This window comes from Danio rerio, chromosome 1, assembly GCF_052040795.2.
Source record: "Danio rerio strain M-AB ecotype USA chromosome 1, GRCz13ab, whole genome shotgun sequence".
Classification (NCBI taxonomy): Eukaryota; Metazoa; Chordata; class Actinopteri; order Cypriniformes; family Danionidae; genus Danio; species Danio rerio.
Window position 1 is genome coordinate 55,836,441 of NC_141021.1, and position 23,973 is coordinate 55,860,413.

A 23,973-nucleotide genomic window follows, 5' to 3' on the forward strand; every position below is an offset into this window, starting at 1 on the left:
AGGTGTAAACATTTAGTCTTTAAAACACTGAGTGAAAACCTGCGCAGATATTCTGACTGATTGACTGTTGTCATTTTCTCGCCATTAGTGTTTATTTTCAGTACAGCTTTGGGTAACTCCAGCCAATAGCAGATCAGCAACTATGGGGGTTAGGTGGGGCTAAAGATGGTACAGCCCCATCTGATTGGCCAAATTTAGATAAACAACCGATGCATAAAATAGATGTCATTATCATCACACAGTTATGATACGTATATCGCATATTCTATTATCTCTATGACAATTTTGCGCTTTATTGTGCAGCCCTAACTTTCACTAAAATTTTGCATTGCAAGATTTATAGATTATTAACCCTTTAATTTCCCCTCTAAATAAAAAAAACATCCAGTTTCTTTGGTTACATTTTTTTCCTGACTCCAATCTAAGCAAAATTAGACTTTTTTTGTTGCTGTTGAAAATTTTGACATCATACATTTACCCTTTACTTGTTACTAACCACTTTGAGTTTCTTCTTTAGTTATACACAAAAGAAGATATTTCGAAGAATGTTCAAAGAAACCTTTAACCATTGACTTCAATAACATTTATTTTCCTACCATAGAAGTCAATTGATCTCAAACATTCTTCAAAATATCTTCTTTTGTTTTGAACTGAACCCAAAAAAAAAAACTCAAACAGGTTTGGAACAACCCAACAGGCACATTGGAATTTTGGGGGTATATGAAAATTGAGCTAACGTCAGAACCCAACGTCAGTTTGAGGTCAGACTCCAAAGTCAAGATGATTACACAACATAAAACCAACCAAAGATAAAGACAACTACTGATATTAGACTTTGACATTTTATGGATGTCATATCATGGCGTTGTGGGAATATAAAATTATATTCCAAAATAATGCAAAGTGTCAGTTTCACAGTACGGCTGTGCAAATTGTTATCTCTTTTCAGTCAACTGGCCAGACAGAGAACATCATTTTGCACACTGTTTTCTGCCTTTGTCTTCGGGTGAAACTTTCAGGTCGATGAAACCCCTTTTATGTGGTCAGTAGCTAGGCAGGTTTCTAATATGTTGTCATCCACTCTGCAGACTTACATGCTGATAAGATCAGGCCTGAAAAGGCAGTTTACCCTGCCGACAACAACACTTCATTTGCATCTGTCCCCACCTACATGAATCACTGTCTGTAAAATGTATAAAAACTTAGTGCTTGCTGTGCAGTAGAGTTTTCTTTCGATGACGCCACAGCGACGCTGAGTTCTTCTTATTAAAAGGATTCTGCTTTGAAGATACCGAAAGTTCTCCCTGTTTTTTTGGGCTCGTCTTAGAAGTTCACAATAACGTTAAGGTGATATTGAATTTTGGTTAGTTAATGGCACAGACTAAAACCAACCAAATATCAACGGCAGCTGATGTTGACATTACTGACGTCAGTAAATTGACGTTAAATTTAGGTCACCTGACGTTGCAACCAAAATAGAACTAAAGATCAGTGACATGACAATGTGCCTGCTGGGAAGTCAACGATAAGTAAATGATGGCATAATGTTCGATTTTGGGTGAACCATCCCTTTAAGTGTGTTTTCTTGGCTGACTGTTGCAAGAATGTTGGCAAAAGAGATGTGTCTGTGTGTAAATGAGAAAGGAATGACCGCTTCACCTTTAACCGCTCTGATAACCTGGTCTGATAAAGACTGAAAGCTTTTGTTAGCTTCTAGGGCTATTAAATCTGACATGGCACAAGATGTACTGTACAAGTGGCACTTTTCATAGCTGTCGGTGTGGGAGCTGTTGTTTTAAAAGGTTGTCTTCTGAATCAAGCAGCTTTTTTATGATTATGGAGGACAGTGTAAATATATTCAGCCACAGTTATGATACATCATTGCATGTCCATGATTGTGTGGGGTAATAAATTTTATTGCGAGTTTTTAAAAGCACTGATCGCTTTGTCTTTGGTTATTTATCATGCATGTGGCATTTTCTACATGGTTAAAACCATTTTCATCTAAAAAAAATGGTTTTAATTGTTTATGTATTAAGCGATTATTTTGCTTTACTTATAGACCTTTTTCTTGGAACGCAAAATTACCCATTATGCTTTGCGTGTATGCGCAAGGAGAATGCGAAGAACTTCCGGTCGGCAGCTGATGCGTGTAAACAGTCACATTTGGACAGCTTTGAAACGATAGTTTTAATCTATTTACCTGCTTTTATCCTCTTTGAACTAATACTGTTGTCCATCAGCAGCATCTCCTGGACTGAGAAATGTGATCTAATAGGATGGAAAATAGCTACTGTGAGGCGTTTTCCCCTCGTTGTCAGACGGCATCTTCTGCAGTTTAAATGAAGCCTTGTCATCGCTAAAGTCAACATTTTCTCTTTATTTTAAATATATAAACAGCCCAAACAAATGTAATTCACCAAAATGTTTGACACACGGTGACAATGTGAAAATATAGGCTAGTGTCATTTGACAGAAATGACAGAAAAACACAAACCATGGTAAAAACAACACACGAAATAAAACACAAACAGCTCGCGATTAGAATGAACAGCAACTCAGCCAGCAGAGTATCAATAACAGATTTATATTGGTCATTTTTGTAAATTGCACGACTTTCATACCTGTTAAGTTTCATGCCAGTACTCTGGTTTGCTCTCTCTGTGTGTGTGTGTGTGTGTGTGTGTGTGTGTGTGTGTGTGTGTGTGTGTGTGTGTGTGTGTGTGTGTGTGTGTGTGTGTGTGTGTGTGTGCGCGTGTTAAAGAGCAGCTAAACTAACAGCTGACAGGCCGGGAACGCATGCACACACTGTATTTCTGACGGCAGACACGTGAACTTGGAGAATGTTTTTCTCGTATTTCTGACGCGCTTGAACCACATGTGACAGATTATAACGGCTTTAACAGACACATTTCTAAGTTGTGTGTCACAAAAACACTCTGTTATCCATTAAAAACGTCGTTGAAACCCATTTTCGGAACGCAAATTACCAGTTGTACACGCTGTAAACGGAAGTTTTTAGCATTCTACAGGAAGACGCTGGTTGCTATGGCGCCCTCCATGCAGCAGCCATGAAAAAGGTCTATATGGAAGGCAAATCCTGCCAATTTTAAATAAATCAAATAAACATTGGAAATGAAAATGAAAATCAGATTAACAATTCCATTTTAAAACACTGTTCGCAAAATATATCTGCCAAAACTGAAAACGAAATGAAATTATTTAATTTTCATTTTCACTTTGACAACACATCGTCCGTCAAATTGATAATTAAAATGAAGTTGCCAATCTAACATTTTATTTTCACTGCATTTCCACGTCAACACTGCGTTGCATGAATGTCGGGCAAATACCAAACCTAAAACCAACTTTACCGAGCTGATTTAGCTGTCTTTCAAAGATTTTAGTACTAACAAGTTAATAACGTCACAAGACCTAATACAGTATAAACTACACGACTTCATCACAAGGCCTGCCGCACTTACGCTGCAGTTTTCTCTGCCCACCGAGGAAGCCCGCGACTGGTTCTCCTGTGTCTCCTGTTCCTCTTGATGTACCAATGCAGACTAACAGTTTTGCCATTTTCCCTTTGTTACACTGTATTTACACTAGTAACTCATGCTGTCCCATCCATCAATCAAAACCGTGCTTCTGCCCTCGGGCTCTGTGTGTGAAAGCACTCAACGTCACTTGAATACGCCCCTCCCACTGATTAGCATAGGCTTTGCATACAGCTTTAAAGGGCCATGACACCCCCCACTTTCGGTTAAAGTCTACTTCAGAATTTTTTCAAAAGATGCATGATTAATGGGCGTGGAGCTCCGCGAGCATCGGGCAGGAGTGGGCGTGGCCAGCAGCGGAGAAGGGGAGCGAATAACTGTTGTTGACAGTTAGCTCACAAACCGTGAGGAGACGCATGAGTTTATTAAAATGCAAAGAAATAAACAGTAATTTAATGCCCCGCAACATTTGTTATTCGTAATTTCATATACATATAACCACAATTTATATCATTATAAAGATAAGTGTGTTTATGTAAACATTATAAATGAGGATTCTCCCTCGATCCCCGTGTCTAAATTATAGATCTTGAATGCAGACTCAGTGCGGCAGGTCTCCTGACGTGCCTATTTTAACCATTAGCCCTGCTGGTAATATAGACGATTTAGGCAAACACAGCAGCATGGCGATGTGTCTAAATGTGAATGAACTCCTGATACAAGTCAACGTCCGCCATTCTTCAATTCTCGCACTGCTCTCCCCACAAAAATGCTTGCAGCACACACACAGCTTTGCTGTATGATCGGCCCTGACAGGATCGCGGGGAAAAAACATGCAACAAACCCCGTGGATCATGGAAACAAACACATACGAGCCTTTATGAACGGCTACGTGCCGTTGGTCTGTGTCTTAGCTTGCTTGAAACTGGCAGGTCTGCCTTCGGAAAGCACGTGCTCTCATGAATAATTAAGCAGCCGTCTCTTCTCATTGGATAAGAAAACTCCGCTATGAATAATAATGAGAAACCGACGCGTCATCATTATACTGGATAATACTGGATAATTTTGAGCTTTTGTCAGCTAATTTCAGCTTCCGGGTTTAAAATGATTTTTGGTGCGGATCAAAATCGGCGACGTATCGCAAAACTGCAAGTTCAAAGATGACGTGTTGGTTTCTCATTATTATTCACAGTAGAGTTTTCTTATCCTATGAGAAGAGCCGGCTGCTTAATTATTCATGACTGCGTGTGCTTTCCGAAGGCAAGACAGACCTGCCAGTGCCAAGCTGTGAAACCCTATGTTGATGACTGGGTGAGACCGCGTCCACGGACTTACGGCACACAGTACTTAGCCTTTCATGAAGGGTGTAATGTGTTTGTTTCTATGATCCATGGGGTTTGTTGCATGTTTTTCCCCACGGTGCTGTCAGGGCCAAATACAGCAAAGCTGTATGTGTGCAGCAAGCATTTTTGTCGGGAGAGCAGTATGAGTATGGTGGAGAATGGTGGACTTTCTCCTTTATCAGTGGAGTTTGTTCACATTTAGACACATCGCTGTGCTGCTGTGTTCGCTTAAATCCTCCAGATTACCAGCAGGGCTAATGGTTGAAATAGTCAGGGCAAGAGACCTGCTGCACTGAGTCTGCATTCAAACCCGGGGATTGAGGGAGAAGTCCTTATTTAGAGCTTATATGAACACAATTATCTTTATAACGATACAAGTTGTGGTCGTGTGTATATGAAATTACAAATAACAAATGTAGCAGGGCATTAAATTATGATGCTTTTTTTATGATTCTGAGGTAGACTTGAACCGAAAAAGGGGGGGGGGGGGTGTCATGGCCACAACTCATTTCTAATAACTGATTTCTTTTATCTTTTATAATGACAGTAGATAATATTTGACTAGATATTTTTCAAGACACTTCTATACAGCTTAAAGTGACATTTAAAGGCTTGCCTAGATTAATTAGGCAGGTTAGGGTAATTAGGCAAGTTTGTATATCAGTGGTTTGTTCTGTAGACTATCGAAAAAATTTGCTAAAAGGGGCTAATAATATTGACCTTAAAATAGTTTTTAAAAAATTTAAAACTGCTTTTATTCTAGTCAAAATAAAACAAGTAAGACTTTCTCCAGAAGAAAAAAATATTATCAGACATACTGGGAAATTTTTCTTGCTGTTAAACATCATTTTGGAAATATTAAAAAAAAGAAAAAAAAAATCCAAAATCAAATAAATCTGACTTTAACTGTATAATTCTGATGAGATATTTGCATCATCAAACTTGAAAAAGACTAAACCCAATGTGCTTAAAAACATTTTTATTGTGAGAAAGCACCCAAGAAACACCTAATAGTTTGTATAAAACAAATGACACGTTTCACCTTTTAATGACTGAACCATTACATAACTGTCATTGATCTTCCTCTAATGCAGATCATCAGTGTTGTTTCCAGGCAACAGTTAACATGAAGATGACAGACCGGACTCTTAGACAGGCGATGCTGCGGAAACCATTAAACACAATGACAGAGCTGTGTCAACAACACGTTACTGATCTTTCCATCAGAGAGGTGACAATCAGAAATGACACACGGGTTTGAATGCCGCCTGTCCTTTCAGCACTTTCAGTTGATTTCGTTGTTTACATAAAAACAGAAAACTTTTAATAAGCAAATTCAATAATAATCATTTTTGTTCAATTATTTGACGACATAATTTTTGAAGGCCTAAAAATGCAAACTTAAATATGTGGTTTTAAAATAGTGCTGCACAATATATCGCAAACAAAAAATACAATATACATATCGCAGAGATGCGTGATGACACATTACATCTGAATTCATCATCTAAATTTGACCAATCAGATCCTTAGTCCCGCCTGGTCTTAGCTGGTCAGGCTGGAAAATGACCAGCTAAATCCAGCTAAAACCAGCTTAACCAGCCTGGTTTAAGCTGGACATAGCTGGTTTTGGCTGGGCTCTCAGCCTGGCTAAGCTGGCCAAGCTGGTTTTAGCTGGTCATCTCCCTGCCTGACCAGCTAAGACCAGGCTGGAAATGACTGGAAACCAGCCTGGAAATGGCCAAAACCCCTCTAAAACCAGCCTGGTCGACCAGCTAAAACCAGCCAACCAGCCTAGGCTGGTTTAAGCTGTTTTTTTCAGCAGGGATGTTAACAAATAAATAAAAATTAAGTGTAATTCCTAAAATTGTATTATAGTTCCTAAAAAATTTGGGTCGCAGCTTGATGACCATGTAAAAATGTGGGTCCCATGGCCAAACCAGTTGCGAACCCCTGATCTAGAGGCCTTTAGCATTTATATAAGCCACTACTGATCCCAAATGATCAACAAGAAGTCAAGTTATGATTTGCTGTTCCTAAAACTTGGATACGCGACAAGACTTTTGTCAGGTAGTGTACCACATGTTAAGTTTATAGTCATGTATGAGAACTTGACAAACAAAACAACAATGGTGTAGTAGAGGAATCTATGCACGGAGGTCTGTAGTGTTTTTATATAAAGTCACAACAGCGCCTTCTGCTGGCCGGACATGCAGAAAACAGTATATTTGAATAGTTTTTGCAGATCTGTGAGTTGATCTAATTCTGATTGTCAAACTTGTCGAGCAAAATTGGTCAAAACTTTAATCTAGAGTCGCATGCTTTGGACAAGAATTGAAGTGACCTGTTTTTGTTATCTTACCATTGTCTCAAATGAAAGGAATGTTGTCCAGGGTGTGCCTCACCCCAGGAAACAGATGTAATATTTGACATGACCGCTCTGTTTGGGTGGATCATAGATTGTTTCCTAATCTCACCAGTATCAATCTCATGCTTCATCTTTTGATATTTTGTAGGCTGAGACATGACAGTGGCCTTGTTATGCTATTGTAGAGCTTGCTAATTTTGTTTTTTAGTTTGCTGTAATACATTTACATCCACTTAAGGTAAAAAAAAACTTTCCTAAAAATTGCAAAATGCAGCATCAGTTCTATCCAGTGTCTGAAAATGTCCATTCATTCATTTTCTTTCAGCTTAGTCCCTTATTTATCAGGGGTCACCACAGCAGAATGAACCGGCAACTTATCCAACATCTGTTTTACACAGATGATGTCCTTCCAGCCACAACCCAGTACTGGGAAACACCCAGACACTCTTGCATTCACACTCATAAACCACGGCCAATTCAGTTTATCCATCTTTAGCGCATGTGTTTGGACTGTGGGGGAAACCGAAGCACCAGGAGGAAACCCACGCCAACACAAGGAGAACATGCAAACTCCACACAGAAATTACAAATGACTGAGCAACTTGTGAACCAGCAACCTTCTTGCTGTGAGGTAGTGTATGTGTGTGTGTGAATGAGTGTGTTTTCCAGTACTGGGTCGCAGCTGGAAGAACATCCGCTGCGTAAAACATAAGCTGGAATAGTTGGCAGTTCATTCCACTGTGCTAGATCCAAAAAGAGACTAAGCCAAAGAAAATGAATGAATGAATTGGCCATAGTGTATGTGTATGTGTGTGAATGAGTGTGTATGGGTGTTTCCCAATACTGGGTTGCGGCTGGAAGGGCATCCGCTGTGTAGAACATATGCTGGATAAGTTGGGGGTTCATTCCGCTGTGGCGACCCCAAAATAATAAAGGGACTAAGCTGAAAAGAAAATGAATGAATGAATATAAAAAATAGAACAAAATATTTCAGAAATCTTAGCTATAATTATAAGCACAGAAGTGTCTCCAGGTTTATCTTTTTGTTGCATGATGAGGATCCCGGCTTTGCACAGGTCCTTCTAACCCAAAAGCATGGCCTCGATTTGCGACCTGTTCCTTATTATAGACCTACCCCACATAGCAAAATTTCTCTGGCCCAGCTCTGGCCCACACAATCAGGTTTTGCTTGGCCCACATGCCGCAGTGAATTACGGTACATGACTGGACCAAATCTGGCTTCCAGACAAGGGCCAAACACAGACCATATCTGGGCCAAGTCTCAGCCAAGTTAATAACTCATAACTGGACCTGAACTGGGCCAGATAGGTTGGTGTGTCACGTTTGCAATGAAATTTATAAACCCATGGAGTGATGCGGTTTAGGCACACTCTGGGCACGCTTTTTCTCAAAGTGACCTGATAGGTAGAATTTTTTTCTTTATTCAAAAATGATTTTAGTGTATTTTAAATGTGGGTCAAGACTGGCCAAACTCACATGGCCCACTTATCAAATTTTTAAATCTGGGCCAAATACTACATTTTTCATCTGGCCCAAATCTTGTGTGCCGCCTTAAAGACGGTGCCACCTCTGCCAAACCCGGGCCATGTTTGGCCCACATGCTGTATGCCAGTGCCGGATGAATGCCTGCTGTGCCAGCTTTATGCCAAATCTGGGCCAGAATTCTTTGCTACTAGGAACAGCCACCCTGCCTATGCTCATGCTTCAAGCCAACGGTGATTCAATGGTTTGGGGCGCTGTGCAAACCAGATTTATCCTCTTTAGGTGTCTTCATTTCAGATCTTGAACTCTTTGACTCTTTGAATTGAGTAATCAATAAAGCATGTCTCTGCCGGTTCTGTGGTGTATCAGCATATCTAGCATTGCCTCATTCAGTACAGGCTGTTTGGCTACAGTCCACTTCATAATTATATGCAGGAATGCTTGTGTTGTTTTGTCTTCTCTTTGTTTACTGCTGTCAGGAATGAGGAATTACTCATCATATTAATAACCGATTCTGAGTGATATCACTGATCCACTGCCATTAAGTGTCAAGGCCACCAATAACGTCTGTTAGGTCATGCAGCTACCAAATCTGTGAGGATTTTTCCCGTATAAACACATTGTTCTTCAACACAATCTAGTCAGCATTAGCTCTTTCAGAATAAGATGACATTTAATAGCATCGTCACCTAATAATGGTGTTGTCACGATACTGGAATTTCCAAATCCAATGCGGTATCTTGAAAAATATTGATATTTGATACCATTTTTGATACTGCGGAGAGCAAGTTAGGCAACATTAAGGGTGTACTCACACTATGTACAGCTGGCTCGACCAGGCTGGTTTTAGAGGGGTTTTGGCCATTTCCAGGTTGGTTTCCAGCCATTTCCAGACTGGTCTTAGCTGGTCAGGCTGGAAAATGACCAGCTTAATGCAACTAAAACCAGCTTGGTTTAAGCTGGACATAGCTGGTTTTGGCTGGGCTCCCAGCCTGTTTGTCAAGCTGGTTTTAGCTGGTCATCTCCCAACCTGACCAGCTAAGACCAGGCTGGAAATGGCTGGAAACCAGCCTGGAAATGGCCAAAACCCCTCTAAAACCAGCCTGGTCGACCGGCTAAAACCAGCCAACCACCCTAGACTGGTTTAAGCTGTTTTTTCTTTAGCAGGGATGAACAGATTGCATAGCAGAAATTCACATGACTAAGTGGATTCAAATCTGTGAAGTTTTTTAGCCTATATTTAGTTCATCACAACCTTCTAAAGTTAAGTCAAAAGCGACTAAACGGTTTGGAGTGAATCGATTCACTGTCTTTTGGATGAACAGGTTTTGGGTTGAATGAATCTCTCCAAACACATGAACGTTTAGGATGAACGATTCCTGTATATGAATGTTAATGTCCTGTAAATGTATAAATGATGTAGTATATAATATTTGCATTTGCCTCTGTAAAAATGACTGCTCTTCAGAATATCATGTGGATTATTACCTGAATACATACTGACCTCTAGTGGAGGCCGATCATAAATATTAAATGATTATCTGTCAGGCTTCGGATCTAATGCGTTTTGAAAGATAAAGGAGGGAATAGGTATGTGTTACTGAATGATTAATGAACATTATTTGTTAGTAAATGTAAGCTATATAAAACTGAGATACTGAACACTTAAATAATACTGTCAAACAATAATGGGTGTTTTTAAATAGGCTATAAAAACACAAAAATTGTTTTTAAACTTTTAACTAATGTAAAATATAAAATAAGTTTATTTGCATTTTTACAAGTGATGGTCAAATGTTGTTCCAATTTTATTTTTAAGACAGAATGGTTCATTTAAAAAAGTGTAATATAGACTGCATAAAAATGAACATTATTTACTGATATACCACTGAAATAAACTAAACAGATATTCTTAAAAATAAAAATATACATGTCAAAAGCTGAAAAGTGCCCAGTAAGATGAAAAATATAAACAAACACTGATTCAAATGTTTAAGCATTTTTACAATTATTAATTAATATTAAAACAGAATAAATATTAAAATAATGTGGAATAATATTATTGTACAATTATATATATACAGTTAAAGTCAGAATTATTAGCCCCCCTGTTCATTTCTTCCCCCAATTTCTATTTAAAGGAGAGCAGATTTTTTCAGCACATTTCTAAACATAATAGTTTTATTACTCATCTCTAATTGATCTGATTTATTTTATCTTCCATGATGACATTAAATAATATTTGACTAGATATTTTTCAACACACTTTTACAGCTTAAAGTGACATTTAAAGGCTTAACTAGGTTAATTAGGTTAACTAGGCAGGTTAGGGTAATTAGGCAAGTTATTGTATAACGATGGTTTGTCCTGTAGACTACCAAATATAAAGCCTAAAGGAGATAATAATTTTGTCCATAAAATGGTGTTTAAAAAATAAAAACTGCTTTTATTCTGGCCAAAATAAAGCAAATAAGACTTTCTCCAGAAGAAAAAATATTATCAGACATACTGTGAAAATTTCCTTGCTCTGTTAAACTTCATTTGGGAAATATTTAAAAAAGAAAAAAAAATTAAAAGGGGGGCTAATAATTTTCACTTCAACTGTAAGATTTATATAAACATCATTAACATAACATTAAAATATGTGTTGGTTAAACTGCAAGAAAGTACTCAGTAGATGAATTTACTAGTGCACGTTACACCTTAGATTTGCAATAATTGAAAATTACACACACCAAACCTTCTAGACTAAAAACATTCATTATATTTGATCTAAGCTTGTTCCTTCCATCAAAACAAAAAAGTAGATTTGGTTTCCTCTCAACCATATGTGATTTTAACCATTTCTCCCTGTGATGTAAATGAAGTATCAGCTGAGGTGTGTGTGTGCGTGCATGCGTGTGTGTTAATGAAGCTCAGACTCCTTTTTTTCTGAGGTGTTTTTCTGTTTCACACTCGACTACTTAAAATTTGCTCAGGGTCAATCATTGCAAACATCACAGAAACAATACAATCACACACATTTGTTCTTATCTATAATTCATCGTCCATGTGGAGAATGGGAAACCCGATGTTGGGTCAAATTATGTACTGACCAAACCGTTGGGTTAAAAAGCATTTAAATTGAATAGAACAATATTTCTGCATTCGTTTCAAGTGTATAGCTGAACATTTCCTCTGCACAAGGGGTTATAAACCACACTGTAAAAGAAAACATACACAGTTATGGTATTAAAAAACCTGGCAGCGGTTGCAAGAATTTTACTGTTTAAAATGTTTCTAAATTTACTGTAAAAATGTTCTCCCCGTGTTCACGTGGGTTTCCTTTTGGTACTCCAGTTTCCCCCACAGTCCAAACACTTGCATTATAGGGGAATAGGATAAACCAAATTGGCTGTAATGTATGTGTGTGTGTAAACATGGGCCAAAAGAAAACGAATGTTAATAAGGACACTCGGGTTTCCCTCTTTTGTTACCAGAGTCAGATTTAGTTTGTTTATGAGTCAGATATTCTTACTGATGAGCAGAATTAGACAGGTACAGTCTTCAGAGTTTCGTTCTCACTAATGTTTGTGTGCGTGTGGTGAAAAGAGCAAAGTTGTTATTAGTCATAAAGAAATCTTTCAAAACAACCCCTCACCCTGATGGACGTTTCAATCAAAGCTTTTCACACTGGGGCTTAAGATTAAATCAGTCAGTTCATTTATAAAGCAGTTTTAGAACAAGCAAGTGCTTAAAGTGCTGTACACTGACAAATAAAACCAATAAATAAGGCAAATAAAAAGGTTTTATTTAATAAAGAAAACATTAGGAAATGTTATGAGGTAGCATAAAATAAATTAAACATAAAACAAAACAGAAATAAAACAAAATAAATTGAAATATAAAAATATTTAAACTAATTAATTCAATAAAACAAAACAAAATTAATCTTAATTTAAACAAAACAAAAATTCATAAAACAAATTAATTAAGCTAAATTAGAATAACATAAACCAAATTGAAAAAACAAAATTAATAAATAAACAATTAAAATAAACAAAACAAATTAATGAATAATTTAACTAAACAAACATAAAATAAAACAAAACCTAACTAAATTAATTTAAACAAAACAAATAAATAAATAATTAAACTAAACTGAAATAACAAAAATAAAATAAAATAAAAACTATTTTAAATAAAACAAAACTAAATTAAATAAATAAATAACAGCATACAATTTAATTCAAGTAAAGATAAAAATAAATTTATACAGTTGCAGCCTGCCGGGCAATTATCACGAAATCAGTAATTGTCAGTAAATCAGTATTGCAAGCACTTGATTTATCAGTAAATCAAGTGCTTGCAACCTTTTATTTTCGACTTTTATTAAGTTTCTGAAAAGCAAGTTAGCTCCAAACGTAACAGAAAATTCCTATATTATTATCTTTCTGAAGAGAGGAAATGGGTGAGAAATGAACCCTGAATTACTCATTCTAACTGAAACTCAAAGTGACCATGGACTTTATTTCTGAAGGGAATTTAGCCACAAGGTAATTATATTTTCAGCAGTATTAAATGTTGATGTGAGAACACGTCACGTTATTATTCTTTCACATCCTTCTTTTGTTACACAATGCAACTTGTATTAGATTCTGATTGGCCAATCACAGCATTCTCACTGCTCTCACTGTAAATAAACATACAAATATATTACGAAATTATAAATGGACGACACGGTTAGCATTGTTGCCTCACAGCAAGAATTTCGCTGGTTCGAGTCCCGGCTGGGCCAGTTGGCATTTCTGTGTGGAGTTTGCATGTTCTCCCCTTGTTTCTGTGGGTTTCCTCCAGGTGCTCCAGTTTCCCCCAAACACATGCACTATAGGTGAATTGAATAAGCTAAATTGGCCGTAGTGTATTTGTGTGTGTTAAGGAGAGTGTTTGGATCTTTCCCAGTACTGGGTTGCTGCTAGAAGGGCATCCGCCCTGTAAAACTTATGCTGGAATAGTTGGCGGTTCATTCCATTGTGGCGACCCCTGATTAATAAAGGGACTAAGCCAAAAGAAAATGAATTAATGAATGAATGAATGAAATTGTAAATGATATATAAATCAATTGTGCATTTCGAGTCTATAGTTACTATTTTTTTCCCCTGAAAGTTTTGTTCACTGTTTTGTTTTTTTTATGTATATTTTTAGTTTTTAAATGGGAATTTACATTTCAATTTACAATTTTAAAATACAAAATCAATTCTGTAAAAAATATTGAGTCTAATAGGTTAAAAAAACAATGTTTTGAACCTGAATTTATTCATATTTAAATAACTATTTGCAATAGTTTATCTCATTCATTCATTTTTCTTCAGCTTAATCAGGGGTCGCCACAGCGGAATGAACTGCCAACTATTCCAGCATATGTTATACACAGCAGATGCCCTTCTAGCTGCAACCCAGCACTGGGAAACACCCATACACACTCACATGCAGACACAGTCATACGCTACGGCCAATTTTAGTTCCTATAGCGCATGTCATTGAACTGTGGGGAAAACCGGAACACGGGGAGAACATGCTAACTCCACACAGAAATGCCGACTGACCCAGCCAGGACTCAAATCAGCGACCTTCTTGCTGTGAGGTGACAGTGCTGCCTGGGACAGTTAATATGTAATAAATAATTCCCTCATCCTTCACTCATTTCAAACCTGTTTGAGTTTCTTTCTTCTCTTCAACAGAAAGGAAGATACACTGAAGATGCCGGAAATAAAACCCATTTCTGGTTCCTACTATAGAAGTCAATGTCTGCTTATATAATTCTTCATATTACTTTATTTGGTGTTCAACAGAAGAAGTTCAATTATTCAGTGTGTGTAAATGATGAGGGCGAGGCAGTGGCGCAGTAGGTAGTGCTGTCGCCTCACAGCAAGAAGGTCGCTGGTTCGAACCTCGACTCAGTTGGAGTTTCTGTGTGGAGTTTGCATGTTCTCCCTGCCTTCGCGTGGGTTTCCTCCAAGTGCTCAGGTTTCCCCCACAGTCCAAAGACATGCGGTACAGGTGAAATGGGTAGGCTAAATTGTCTGTAGTGTATGAGTGTGTGTGTGAATGTGTGTGTGGATGTTTCCCAGAGATGGGTTGCAGCTGGAAGGGTATCCGCTGCGTAAAAACTTGCTGGAGAGGTTGGCGGTTCATTCCGCTGTGGCGACCCCGGATTAATAAAGGGACTAAGCCGACAAGAAAATGAATAAATGAATGAGAATGAATGAATGTAAATGATGATGAAAAGTTCATTTTTGAGTGAACTGTCCCTTTAAGATGACCTATGAGTGTCTTTAAGCGTGTTTATTTTGCTGACTGTACTCTCCTCCTCTCCCTCAGGCTTGTTTATTTGTTGTTTTGTGTCTGCGGTTTGATTCAGGAAAAACTCTTCATCTCTTGATCCTCCGCGGCTGACAAACCACCCCAGTGTCAGATGCTTTATAGGCTCTGCTGTGGCTGTAAATGCGGTGGTTTTACTTTAGTCCATCCCACCTGTCGAGCAGAGGTGTTAAACCCAAATGACGGCGGTTCACCACATGGAAACACACGCTTGATTATTGATGCAAACGTGCTCTTATTATATGCATGCGAAGCAGCCGACGGGGAAACACCTCATGCAAACATCACAGGCTGCTGTATTTACTTGACCTATTTATAAAGAGCAAGAGTTTTCAGCCCACGACTGCTTAAAAGACAAACACAAAAATAGCTGTGTACTTCTGTTGTGGAGTTTTGGCACGTAATTATTTACAAATTTGACATTTGTTTGATAACCTGGCACCTTTTTTCAACCCAGGAACCCCCGTGCGATCATTTATTTAAACAATGTAGGATATTTATTGAATATATGTACACTGTAAATACATATATGATCAATTAGTCCTGACAGCATATGTTTAAGGTCATTATAACTTATTAAACTAAGTTAATCATGTTGTAATTTAATTGTTTACGTTATGCAAGCTGTTTTAAGTCAGTTTAACATAATATAAGTTCAATAGACTCACAAGGTTCATTTGATTCGGCTTAAAAATTTCATTGAAATTTTAATTTAATTTTTTTTATAATGATATGTTGTATACACAGCAATGAGTAGAACATAAACAGTGTACAGTATTTTTAAGTGAACAAACAAAAAAGAAAAAAACTGTCTAATTCAAAGCAGTATTAAAATATGGTGTTAAATAGGATAAATAGTAGACTTATAATCAATGCCAAGACAGGTCAAAGGAATTTCCCACAGCTTCTAAAATGACTTGGATTTGCCTTTTAATACATGTCCAATCTTTTCCATAGTTATGGTTTTGCACCAGGATTTCTTTACAGTGTAGCATGTTTATTGATTTTACGTCTGCTCGACAGGTGGGATTGACTGAAGTAAAACCACAGTATTTACAGCCACAGCAGAGCCTGTAAAACATCTAAATCTGAGGTGGTTTGTCAGCCGCTGAGGATCAGATGAAGAAATTGATTGATTTATTAGATATGAATATACAAATCCACATTAAAATAATCATAATAAAATAAACAAAACAAACAAACAAAAATATTATATCATTTAAAAGTCTGGTTTATTGAGCATCAGATGTGTCATTATACCTATTAGCATGAACCTACCCAGCATGTTACCACTTGTGCCTGCCATCTTAATGATTTGTTGTTTAAATGTGTTTTAACTATTCTTACCTCTATTACATAATGTAGGTGTTTTAGTTTAATTTGTACATATATATTTTTATTAAGCTCTATATAACTATGTCCATTTAGTGCTTATTAACTATGATTGGTTGATTGTATCATTTTTGTATTGTTTTTTAGGTTGTTCAGGGTCAACAGATGAAAGATAGCCTTCTGGCTAATTCTGGTGCATTTGTAGCAATGCTAATTAATGTACACTCGCTGTCCCTGCCAAATAAATAAATATTATATATATATATATATATATATATATATATATATATATATATATATATATATATATATATATATATATATATAAATTTATATATATATATATAAATAAATAAATAAGTAAATATGTATATATATATATATAAATTTATATATATATATATATATATATATATATATATATATATATATATATATATATATATATATATATATATATAATACACACACACACACTTTTATTTGTTTTGTTTATATACCTATATTTTTTCTCTTGAATTTATTGTTATATTTTATGTAGAGTTGTCTTTTTACATTTTTATTAAAATATACGTGTGTGTGTGTGTTTTATTAATATATAATATAATAAATAAAATTTAAATTTTATATAATAATATATATAAATAATATAATAATATAATAATATAATAAATTTAAAATTTATAATAAAATTTTTCTGTCATAATAATAATATTTTGAACAGCTTTTGTTATGTTTATATATTTTAGGGTTTTGATATAATGCTTAAATAAATAATGTCATTCGTAATCTCAATATAATTTTATAATTAGTATTAGACCATTTTTGTTTGTGTACATGATAGGCCTATTTCCCATACGAGACATTCTACCAGAAACTTACATTTTCACTTATAAAAAATGTGACAGGGCCTGACCTTTAAGCTTGTCTCCCTTAAAAAATCCCACAGTTTAATGATGGAGCGCATCCTTGATCTCTGTCTACTTCTCCATCAAGTGATGTCACTTCAGAGTCATAGCCTTAAAGGTGTATTGCACACATTTGATGTTAAATTTACTGTAAATGTGACAGGACTGACAGAAACATGGATACAACTGTATATTGATTTGCATTATATATTTGTAGAATTTATAATTTAATGTTTTTAATTAATTGATGTGAAGGATTACTAATTAAACTTGCTATTTTTGAAGTATTTTTTTTTCTAATTAACAGTTTTTAGCATAACAAAATTATTAGGGCTGTAGCTTCAATTGGGTTGAGGACAAGGACGATGACATTTGTAAAGTGTTTTTAATAAAGAATAAAAATCTGAGAACCAAATGAATGATAAACTCTTACAGAACAACTCACAGAAATCAACCATCCGTCCATTTGACACATTTTTGGGATGAAATACTTTTAATTTACTGTATTTGTTTTTATTTCAGGGATGTTCGTTTCTGCTAGAATGTTCGATACATTATTTATCACCAAACTTTGCTCCAACTATTTTTTTTACAACAAAATATATCTTTATCACAGAATCAAATCTTCAATATTGTAATCTAAAATACTTCATCTTCAGTATCAATTCATAACATTCCTGCAGTTGTATGTAGTTCAGCACACAACATTATGCGATTTTTTATTTAACATTTTGTCACATAGATAAATCGACTGACGAAGGTGTTTCTATGTTACTTTTGTTGTATTAGAGAAACTGTTAAACGTAAATTCCAGACCTTTTATCCTTTCCAATCTGACCACTTTTCTGTTTACGAACCAACGTGCTTCCCGCCCACATCCGTGACGCCACGACGGCCTGCCCGTGACGCAGGCTTCCTGCGCGCCGCCGTTCGTGCTGCAGTGGCGCTAGTGAGTAACAGAGCATCATTAAAACCCACGCCTGAAATGTCAGGCATTGTTTACTCGGCGTGCTTTCGGTGGCTCTTTTAAACGTATAAGTCCTCCGGAAGCAACAACTCCAGCAGTTTGATGCTCATTCTTAGATTTAGCCGTCGCTGTCAGAAAAGCTGTTTATGTGAACGTTAGTATTTAAATAGCGTTAGGTGCGCGCGCGCGTCTCATAACGACCTCCCGAAGGATTATATTTATTTTTTAAAGCACACCTTTTTATTATTTATCAACCAGTTCGACGTAGCAAGCTCTATATTTTACTGACAGTCGACAATTTAGCTTTTTACACCATTTAGGTTTTCGAAGCGCGTTCTGGCGATTTTCCGCTTGGATAAACTCGACTCCACACCGGACCGCATATGTGAGATTTATTAAACACACTAGATATACGGGATTCATTTTGATGTCCCTGGTGAGGAGATCGAGCTGAAGATGTGGGTGAACCCTGAGGAGGTGCTGTTGGCCAGCGCGTTATGGATGACAGAGAGAGCCAATCCGTATTTCGTCCTGCAGAAGAGAAAGGGCCACGGGGACGGCGGAGGAGGACTCGCGGGTAAAGAAAGCCTTGATTTCTCAATGAACCGCTTGCATGATTGTGTGTTTTTGTGATGACGGCGACTGCACAGGTGTTTTCATTCATGCTTGTGCACTCAGGTGGACGCGCGCTCATGTCGGTCACGCCGCGTGTGTGTTTGTGCGCGTGCCCGTGAGGACAGAGCGCTAAACAAAAAAACTATTAATACAATATTGTGTTGTACAAGGCATTATTGAGGTAAATGTGGTTTTATATTGGCACATTCGTTCATTTAACGGTACCTATACTGTTTACCACACTACAGTGAATATTGTGTCTGAGTTAGCATGTAAATATGACTTCAAAACAACCGTAGCACTATTTAATTGACTGTGAAGAGTTGTACTTTGATAGTTATTAGCTGCTAATATGATTTCCCCATTTAGAATTGGCTAATAATACTTTTCTGAAAGGTGAATGTCTTAATGTGTGAATATAACACCAACTTTACCTCATTGATGGGATTCATTTCCTCACGCAGGTGCAGATTTACTGGTTTTTGGGGTCCCTAAGCAATTCAGCCACGGGGCCCAACAGTCCTAATATGCGCCCCCTTTCTATTGTTATTTATTTGTTTATTTAGCTGCCTTTTCTTATAAGACTCAATCTTCTTTTCTATTTATAAAATAATAATTTCTTAAACATATTATAATAAACTATTTCATTTTAAATCTAAATCTTTAACTGATTTGACTGCTGGACTGCTCCACCATGACTGATAGGTAGGCTCAGACGGAATCTGTGGACATATTTAGCTATTTCTGCGCAGAATTTTGTTAAAAATATGGGTATTTATGCGGAATGATTTTGGGAGCATCATAGCTAAAACCTTAATAAATGAAATAAAAAGTAATACATTTTTAATTTGTATGTAATGCTTACAATGCAAATTCTATTAGATCCAACTTATTTGGTAAACAAAGCAAGTCTCTCATTATATATCTACTAAAAGACAGAAAATATTACTGTTCAAACTATTGTAAATAAATCAAATATTTTTATATTAGTCAATAATATTATGAATTTAAAAACGGAATACATATAAATTTACACAAATTTACACAAGGAAATAAACAGAATCATTCATTAATTTTCTTGTTGGCTTAGTCCCTTTATTAATCCGGGGTCACCACAGCGGAATGAACTGCCAACTTATCCAGCAAGTTTTTATGCAGCTGATGCCCTTCCAGCCGCAACCCATCTCTGGGAACCATCCACACACACATTCACACACATTCACACTCATACACTACGTACAATTTAGCCAACCCAATTCACCTGTACCGCATGTCTTTGGACTGTGGGGGAAACTTGAGCACATGGAGGAAACCCACGCAAACGCAGGGAGAACATGCAAACTCCACACAGAAATGCCAACTGAGGCTCGGACCAGCGACCTTCTTGCTGTGAGGCGACAGCACTACCTACTGCGCCACTGCTTCACCCATAAACAGAATCAGTGATAGGCTAAAAATCTGCGGAATTTTGCGCATGCAGATTTCGTGTGGGCCTATTGATGAGGGACAAACTTGCACGGATATAACAATTAAATAAAAGATTAATTGTTAGATTCTCACTTTATAATTTGTTAAATACAATTTATACTTCTAGGTATTTTTCGGGGGCCCCCAAATTTCCTAGAGCCCTAAGCAGCTGCTTACCTAGTTTATTGGTTAAATTCTCCCGTCCTCATGAGAGGAATCACCGTCCTAAAATGATAAAAGGCACTTATAGACACCCAGATTATTTTATAAAACACTTAATACTCAAACAGCAAACAATATGCAGATACACTTAATTTAATGTGTTATTATTATTACATATGACTGCTTTGGAACAATAAATATTGCGAAAAACGCTTGAACTAAACTTCAATTGAGAAGTTATAAAAACGTAAATATTTTATGTTACAATTATTTGAAAACTTGATCAATTTGAATGTTATATTATTATAATATACTGAATTAATTAAATATGTTGGGTAAATATATTACTGATCAATATATTGTTAATATTAATATATGAATAATTTTTATTAATTTATTTTTTTGTTTATTTATTTATTTTTAACATTTACCAACATATCACCGAAACATACACATAATAACATGTATTTTGAAATTTACTTTTTGTATGTCTGCTTTTTACTATAGTGACATCAGTTGACCAAGGTTTAGGATAATTCTGTTCATGTTATTAAGTGATATTTGATTGGTTTTACAAAAATAAGATGTACAATTAAAAAAAAAAATCCAAATTAGAAAGCTGTTTTCCAGTCAGTGAGGGTTTTGCTAAACAAAAGTTATTATTTAAACATGTTTACCTCCGACTGGCATTTAGCATTTCAAAAAATATTTCAATTGATTTAATAATTTGCCATTGATTTATATGCATATGCCAGTGTAGACTTATAACTACAGCCTTACAAACTTAATTTTCCATCATGCATAAATTTAAAAAAAAGTTTATGTAGGATGTTTTATTGTGTGGACGTGGGGCTGTAATAATAACTAGTGGTTGACTAATGAGGTTTCACAATGACTGTTAGTAATATCACACAACATTTGTGCTTTTAGAAGACACTTTTATCCAAAAGAGGAAGAAAAGCAGCTTGTCAAACAGCCAAATATATTTGTTCTACAATGCCATTTTTATAGCTAAGAATCTGATTGGCTAACGGCAGTCAGAGGGGAATCCTTTAAAATTTGCATGCATTTTCATGTCAGAATTTTTTAGCACAAAATTTAGCTTTGGACTCTATCACCAGGACTACTGATTTGACCCAGATGGTATATATCCCTTTAATAAACCAATAAAAAGCCTCTCATATAAGAAACTCTCACCAAACATACATGATATGTGTATTATCAGTGTCTCTGTACAGAAAGTTGAGCCCGTGTGTTGTGTTTTATTGACCTGACCTGATTTTATAGGTGTTCATGTCCTCTTTATGTTTGATTGACAGCTGTCATGATGGGGTTTTGAGGGGTGTTAGTGAACAATAAACGCTGTGGTAGCAGAGATCAGCACTGGAAGAGTCATAACCGTTGGCAGTATTTGTGCATCTACCTCTTTGTGTCTGTCAGTGAGGAACGACAGACACAAAAGCGTACACTAGCGAGGGAAGATGATGTCATTGTTACATAAATGTGCGAGCTGTGTGCCAGTGTGAGTCGGTGAGGCTGGCACGGCCCAGCAGACTGACCCACAGATTCTCACGGAGCCGGCATTCGGCCAGAAGCAACAGAAAAGAGCTGATCTATATGTTTAGTGGGAACGTAATGATGCACTTGACTCCCGGTTCAATTCATGATTCAAATTTATTCAGGATTTTTCTGACTAAATTTGTTGAAACTATTTAGAACTGAATAAGGGCCCTTTTATTTTTTATTTCATTTATTCCTATTATTTTTTAAATTGTTTTTGGTAATTTTGTCAGAAAAATCCCCCCAAAATTGTACGATGAATCGTGAGTTGAATCTTTAACTTAATCAAATTAAGGAGACATTCATGCAAAATTCATCTTTGCATCTAAAAAAGAAAATTCAGCACTGAGAAAGTTTAATTTTTAATTTTTTAAATTAATTTAAAGCCCCCCCATCTGCCATGTTGCCAATGCAATCAATCTAATTGCAATTTGTAGCTTTTTGATTTAGTTTAGGGGTGTCCAGTCTCAGTCCTGGAGGGCCGGTGTCCTGCTGAGTTTAGCTCTAACATGCTTCAACACACCTTCCTGGAAGATTCTAGTACATCTAGTAAGAGCTTGATTTGCTTGCAGGTGTATTTGATCAGGGTTAGAGCTAAACTCTCCAGGACACCAGCCCTCCAGGAACCAGTTTGGTCACCCCTGATTTAGTGGCTAATCCGTGTTCGTTTGTACGTTCTCATTTATACATTTTAGTAAGATTTTCTCATCCCCCAGTAAGGGAATGTATGGGGTTTGGAGCATGCCTCCTTTTAAAATTTGTATATTTTTAGCCTGTGTCGCTGATTATTATCCAAGTCCCTTTAACCCTCCTGTCGTGTTCACCTCCAGCCCCTTACTTTAGTACTCCCGGTCAAAATTGATCACTCTCTTTAACTGGTCTTAAATTGCTTAAAAAGCATTTTTCACCACCAAATATTTATTCAACATTCTTTAGCTGTGAACAATGTCTAAAACTAGTGTTTGACATGAATTTCTAGAATTAGACATAAAATAACTACAGTGCATTTCTCCCGCATTTCTTTAGTGATCTCAAACTAAGTTGAAGTTGGTGTTCATTTGAAAGAAATGACTCTTTTGAGCAACCTAATTGTAGGTGATGTATTTTTAAACACACTCGAGTGTAAGACAGATGCAGTTTTGTGCAAAGCCTCGTGCTTTATATGCGTTCATTTAGTACTTAATGCCTTTTCTGTGGCTAAATCTGGTTAAAGCCAATCGCTCCTTTGGTTTTTAATGCTATTCAATAGAGCTGTATCAGGTTGATTCTGTTCAAGAGAATATTGATTGCGTTCATGTGCTGGAAAGACTGTTTTTGTCTGAGCAGAGATGAATTCAATTGAGAGCAGAATGTTCTATATTTAGGATGAGGGTAAAAAGATGACAGCGAAACGTCCCTCCTACAGTCTTAACAAGACTCGCAAGAATCACAGGACAGATTGAATTGTGTTCCCAGCCAAGTATTTAAATGCACAGGACAGAAGAGCGCAAGCATATATGTAAAAACACTATAATAGTCAAAAAATGTGCTGTGTAAAAATATAATTAATTACAATGCTTTTTTTTAATAAGCAGAACAATAACTGGATGCTCATTTCTTAAATTAATCAGTCTTGTAGGGTTTTGGGACATCAGTGTACTGTGTCTACATTCTAAATAGTTTTTTATTGAAAAATAAGAATTTTTGCACCTGCCATTATAATGTATTTCGTCAAAGTTTACAGCATTAACTACGTGTAAATTAGGTCGAAAGTAAGTGTGGTTGCCCATTTTGACCATTTCTGAAGGTAGTTGAAAATGCATTTGATCTGAATGCTATCTTGAAAACTCTCATGTGGTCAAATACATGTCAATATCTATAAAGACCAATGTTAATTCTACTGACTCAT

At 36.3% G+C, this 23,973-nt stretch overlaps 1 protein-coding gene and 1 long non-coding RNA gene across 2 annotated transcripts in view; one reads left to right on the forward strand and one right to left on the reverse strand.

The window, feature by feature from the left end:
* LOC147847018 (uncharacterized) overlaps positions 1 to 23,973 on the reverse strand; it is a 919,394-nt gene that overhangs the window by 350,767 nt on the left and 544,654 nt on the right. The gene's annotated exons all lie outside the window — the stretch shown is intronic.
* The window catches only part of tbc1d9 (TBC1 domain family, member 9 (with GRAM domain)), a 43,825-nt gene continuing 38,126 nt past the window's right edge, over positions 18,275 to 23,973 (forward strand). Inside the window, exon 1 of the mRNA XM_087237805.1 lies at positions 18,275 to 18,858. Within this exon, the coding sequence (XP_087093931.1) occupies positions 18,738 to 18,858 (121 nt within the window). The 5' untranslated portion in view covers positions 18,275 to 18,737. The remainder of the gene's footprint in view (positions 18,859 to 23,973) is intronic.